Source organism: Aspergillus oryzae, chromosome 1, assembly GCF_000184455.2.
Source record: "Aspergillus oryzae RIB40 DNA, chromosome 1".
In the NCBI taxonomy this organism is placed as follows: Eukaryota; Fungi; Ascomycota; class Eurotiomycetes; order Eurotiales; family Aspergillaceae; genus Aspergillus; species Aspergillus oryzae.
In genome coordinates, this window is record NC_036435.1 from 5,768,868 (window position 1) to 5,774,867 (window position 6,000).

Genomic DNA, 6,000 nt, shown 5'->3' on the forward strand with positions numbered 1-6,000 from the left:
GATCCACGGAGGATCAACCAAGAATGCGCCAGAAGGTTCCACAACCAGCGGTTTGAGATCAGGCTGTCGGGAGATCCCGAGACTTAACATGATAGGGAAGAGATGGTGATTCAGAAAGCTATATCTTCGAAGTACTATGTGGGACTCATCCTATTGATAAACTGAATTGGTGACCGTCAACTTTCTAGACTTAAAGAACAAACCTATCCTGCGAATGCTTAACGGCTGGATCATCCTACCGGCCGGCCCAGTTAGTCCTGTCAACAGTATACATGTCACCAAAGCCCTTCAAGTGCTCGGCTCACTGGTGAGACCTCTAGTCTTAATCTATATCTAAAGCGTTATTTCCGAACTTCCACAACCCATTGCAGGCGAAGTGTTGGCTGGTCATCCAGCCGGTATTGTTTACCTTCCTGTGCACTGATTTCCAATTTGCAGTGAGCTCCTGTCAATCTCTCGATTTCTATCCACATCTGTCGAAAAGACATCTCATTATGGATACACCTCTCAATCCAGCCTTCAGCCCTGTGGTTACCAGCCTCTCGACCCCCAGAATGCAATCCTGTAATCAAACCGCCCTGGGGGGTCAGCAATTCAATCATTCTCTGACCGATCCTGACTTGGCCAGCCCAGTCCCACAGATGCATGAAAAGGCCGGAGTTGACGATTTCGACCTTTCCTATCATTTCTCTCAATACCGGTGTGTCTTCAAAGAAATCTTGAGCAAGAAATGTTGCCTTCAATGTATTTTTGTCCTTGAACAATTCATACCCTAACTCGATAACCCCTTCACGGAGGTCCAGCCCCACCATATTCTCAGACGGTGCACCATCATACGCTAGCCGCCTGATATCCTGGCCAAGTCCGCAGCCTAGGTCTATGAACAACGCTCCTTGTTTAACTCGGTCGACGATCCTTGGGTACACGGGTAATTGTGACAGTTCCAGCTTGAGGAAGCTAGCCAGCCGGAAGCATGGGTATTGTACGATATCCCAGCCTTGTTTCGCCTGTGAAATGGAACGTATATTAGTGTGACTCATGTGAATGCTGGAATCAGAGCCAGGCACTTACAATCCTTGCGACGTGAACATTTAAATCGGCTGAAGGGATTCCGGAGTAAATCTCCAAAAGCTCTTTTGCACCTGGCCCTATAACATCACCGATGAACTCTGGATCCCACGGGCTTGTGCTGGTAGAAATGTGTGTCATGATATCAACTTGTTGATTGGATCGTGGGACTTGATAGATGGTACTTGAAGGTCCCAGCAGTCAAGTCAATGCACGCCTGGGCAATGCGAGATATATATAGCATAGCTGGGAAACAAGTCAAGATATTAATCGTGTGGAGCTGAACCTCTAAGCGAGGATCAAGGGAGAACTTAATACTCTAGTATCTATTCCATTACTAGGATCGTCTGTTTGATTTAAAGTATATAGGCCGCCCACTAGGTGCATAAATACCCCCTCGCTTAAAATACCTGCCCAATAGGTGTGCTCATGCTATGAGGTGCTTTCGGCTTTCATCACGAGGACATATAGAGAAGAAGCCTTTTGTGAATTGCCTATTCCTCGAGGAGACTTTATGACCTATCCAGAAACAGGAAGGTAGAGTTTTTCAAAACCAAAGTTTATGAGGTATACCTTCTCCCACACCCTACAGCCAGTCGTTGCTACTGGCCATATATTGTGGGGCTTGGATTCGGCAGCTGCCGATCAGACCACGCGTTCATTTGGCTTGAGGTTCGGTACCAGAATTCCTCCTTCCTTCCAAACTTTACCGGAATAGTTATCCTTGAGAATGTCGAAAACTATTCTCGACGTGGTTAAGGAATGTGATAAGTACTACGCCATATGAATTCCCGTGGTGTGCTTACATCGCTGATGTTATTACTAGTTTTGCTTCAAATGACGAACCCACATCTCAGTCAGAAGTCTTGACAAAATGCTATACGTTTAGAGTGAATGGCTGCAGTGCTATACTGGGATATATTCTCCATGAAATCGTTGAAAAGATCGAGTGGTCTGACTCATGGTCGATTGATCACCACCAGCGTACTGTGACTCTAGCGGTGCCAGCTACAGCAACAGCCGATATGCGCTCTCGCGTGCTCGAGGACACTCTCCAAGCCACCAGAAAACTAGGCCTCATATCAATGCTACAAAGCTGGCGAGATGAAACATTCCCGGTGTACGGTCCAGAAGGACAACTCCTGCTCGAAATAGAGCGTTGTGCAACTGCTTTATTCGGGATTGTGACTTACGGTGTCCAACTCCTCTGCTATGTGAGGGACGAACAAGGCCTTCGATTATGGATTGGTAGGAGATCAGAACGCAAGCAGACTTACCCAGGTATGCTCGATACCACGGCAGCCGGCGGTCTAGTTACTGGAAAGCTACCGATTGAAGCTCTCATATGCGAAGCACATGAAGAGGCGTCCTTACCAGAAGAAATGGTGAGGGACAAAGTCAAACCAATCAGTCACCTTACATATTTCCACGTCCGTGGGAGCAAAGCTGGAGGGGAGATCGGTCTACTTCAACCCGAGGTAGAGTATACATACGAGCTCGAATTAGATCCAGGCATGACCCCAAAGCCAAGGGACACCGAGGTGGAGAGTTTCAGCTTATACACTATCGACGAAGTGCTTTGTGCTTTGAAAGAGGGACAGTTCAAGCCAAATAGTGCTATTGTTATTGTTGAATTCCTTATTCTGCATGGGATCATCCGCGCTGAGAATGAGTCGGGGTACGCTGAAATCTTGTCGCATTTACATCGTGAGCTTCAATTTCCTGTTCGCATTTTGCCGTCTACGTGAAACTTGTTGTTTTGTTCATACACTTGTAGTAGTCCAGAGAAAACAAATTTATAATTATCCGAGCCTGATATCTATCGCAAGCACCAACTAGTAGTCTCATAGAAAACAATCTTTCCTCGGAGGTCATGCAAACTAATTATCGTCCTCAGAGATAAGATTTCGCCACATGCTGTCATTTTCCAATGATTCCAGATCATCTCTACGTAGCATAACCATTATCTCAAGCTTCTCCTCAGACGAGCACCTCTGACGCGGTAATATAATAGCAACCTCATCTGCCTCCATGCAGGGAAAACTAACAAACTTTGGCCTCCCGAGCATAGGACCAAAGTCCATTTGTATACAGGTCGAGATTAGCCCAGCTTGTAACGGTGAGATCACGCGACCCAAACAGGTCCCAACCCGAGGTCCCAACCCGCGAAAAGAGACCTATAATCTTCCATACAATTCACCAAGCGGTAGAGCTCGGCGATGTGACGCGAATTGATCTTAGAGTGTGACTGAGACTCCGAAATGCGGGCACATATCTTGAAAAGCGACCGCATTGCTTCCTCATTGGATGTGGCCAAAACTCTAATAGAACAGCTTGTGAGAGAGTAGAGCACAGCCGCCCAAGTCTACCATGAGTTGGAAATGAGAAACTAAACCCAGGATCGGAAAAGCTTTGAGCTCACAGTCGTACGACCTCCGTGAATCCAGTGGCATCAACAGCATTGTGATGGTAGCAGACACACAAGCCCACACCTTGATCTACGAAGCAAAAGAGGGTTGCGGCGAAAATAGGCACCCCAGTTGCGGAGACAGCATCATCTATCATGCTTGGTACTGGCCATATCTCTGTTGGAATGGCTTTCATAGGCATTCCATGAGAAGACAAGGGCGTGTATGATGCCGCTATGGAGCCTTTATCATTTGGACTTGGTGTACAGTCTGCATTAGATCAGATCTCGAAAGAAGCTTTGTGTTGGATAGATGTAGCTGGAAAGATTTGTCCAGAAAGCCAACGCAGCTGTTTGGAAAGCTTTTCAAGACCACGTTGGAGATTTTGAGCGATCACTCCTCTGGTATATATATATGTATCCGCGTTAGGCAATACTTATCCCACCCTGTTCAACGGACGTTAAGTTGTGTCTCCAAGTCGTACCCTCAATGTGTTATTTAATTTCATTTTTTAAGAAAACAAGCAAAAGAAAAAGAAAAGATATAAATTACACACACACACACACATACACACACACACACACACATACACACACACACACACACATACACACACACACACACACACACACACACACACACACACACACACACACATAAGGATGCGTGTATCACTTAGTCGTATTCCGTGACCTGGGGTGAGATTAGGCAAGTATACTGAGGAGCTTTCGGTGCACTATCAGCAAAAGAGCTCATTGAATGATTGCTTAGGTTAAGGGTGTCAGGTATTTCAATCCTCAATAGCATGGTTTTTCAAAGTGGATAGGTACTATTGACATTAATGTTTGGGATAGTTGAAGATAGCACTTCAGTGGACGGGAGGGTTTCTGCACCCTAATAGCCAGGCTGCAGCACGCAGGGTGGATATCCATGGAATGGAAAACCTCAGAGAGGTGCTTTATAAACTATGATAGGCAAACATATACTCAACCATAAGCCCATAAGCCATCGTGGAAGCAGCTCAAGAATCCCAAAATGTCTCTGAAGGATGACGCGTAAGTAAAGTGAGCTGTGTAATGTCAGGATCATAATACGATGGAAGTGGGTACCAGCTGATGATAATGCCCAACGTCAGATTCAGGCCAGTCAGCGAGGACTATGTGAAGGCGGCATGAAAGGAAATTTCATAGTGATACGCGGCACAGTACGGAGTTGTATTTATCGGATGTTATTAAACCGACGACACGAACACGTGATTCTTGGGACCCTGATTCGAAAAGGGTTCATTTCTATCTTCCGGTGTGTAGACTGCACATAATGTACGGAGTAGTTTAGACATTTAAATTGCGACTTGCCCCATAGGAGGCCAAGTGTCTACTTGGATGAGGCGACAAACGCAGCGTCCCGGGTAAAATGGACGCGTGATCGGGTATCAGGTGCTGATCTCATCCAGTCGCAGTCACTAATTATATTAACGATAAGGCCAAGGCGACGACGCATCAGCCACACGGGGTCCCTGCGCAATAAGATTAATTCCCATTGTTTGCTGCATGCGGGGATCCCCGAACACTGACAACTACGCAAGATGAAAAAGACCCTTTACTTCCATGGCACGCGAGAGCGTCTTTATATCGGTGTCCATGACTGACGCGGCGATCGGCTCGCTTTGCGAGCGATTTACAACTCGACTTAAAGAAAATTCCTCGACTAACTATAATCGACATCGGTTCTTTCGCAACGGTACCGTTAAAAAGGTCTTTGAAAGCAACCAGCAAGACCTGCGAGAACTGCTGCGATGTCTGTGCCAGGCTAACGACACACCCCTCACCCGAGTGCCGGACATTCTACGACGCACGTTAACGGACCTCAGCTTGACCTTTGCAATACTCTTATTCGCCCGCGGGCGCCAGGAAGGAGATGTTCTACGACAGTTCGTGGGCCTTGCACTTGAGACAGGCGCTGACCATGTCGCTCCGCATCAGTTCACCGATATAGACCTCCCAATCTCCCTCGAGCTTTCTACCACCCGATTTCCCTTACAGGGGGTCGAGTTTTACCACAAGCAATTTCGGTTCTGCGCCGTTACGCTGATGAAACGCGAAGAAGTCGTATACGAAGAACATCGGTTCCAGTGCCCACTGCCGTATCTCAAGGAGACAAAAATCGGAGAAGGCGCTTTTGGTCAAGTGTGGAAGGTGCGGATTGAACAACACCATTTTCAGTCACGATCCGAGCATACAGCCAATACAGAAGCATTGGAGCTTGCGCGAAAAGACTTTCAGCTAGACCGAGAGGGCCGAGGGGAACAACGGATTTTGAACGAGATCTTGGATCAGCCACTTCGACACAAGAACATAATGGTTGCGCTTGCGAGTCTGCAATACGGACCCACTTATAGTTTGTTTTTCCCACTCGCGTCCTGCAACCTATGGGAATATTTGAATGGGGTTCACTCCGAGGATCGATTTCCACCGTCTACGTGGGAAGAAAAGAAGGACATTTACTTGCGGGGGGTAAAGCTAGC

The 6,000-nt window shown here is 47.0% G+C and overlaps 2 protein-coding genes across 2 annotated transcripts; one reads left to right on the top strand and one right to left on the bottom strand.

The window, feature by feature from the left end:
- Positions 1-1,162: 1,162 nt before the first annotated feature.
- On the top strand, positions 1,163-2,816 carry AO090005000250 (uncharacterized protein; the record flags this gene model as incomplete). Its single annotated transcript, XM_023234195.1, has 2 exons — positions 1,163-1,200; positions 1,895-2,816. 2 exons carry the CDS (start codon positions 1,163-1,165, stop codon positions 2,814-2,816), a joined length of 960 nt encoding a protein of 319 aa, XP_023088874.1.
- Positions 2,817-3,193: 377 nt separating this feature from the next.
- On the bottom strand, positions 3,194-3,633 carry AO090005000249 (uncharacterized protein; the record flags this gene model as incomplete). The annotated part of the gene is made up of 2 exons (XM_023234196.1): positions 3,194-3,401; positions 3,491-3,633. 2 exons carry the CDS (start codon positions 3,631-3,633, stop codon positions 3,194-3,196), a joined length of 351 nt encoding a protein of 116 aa, XP_023088873.1.
- Between the last annotated feature and the right edge of the window lie 2,367 nt (positions 3,634-6,000).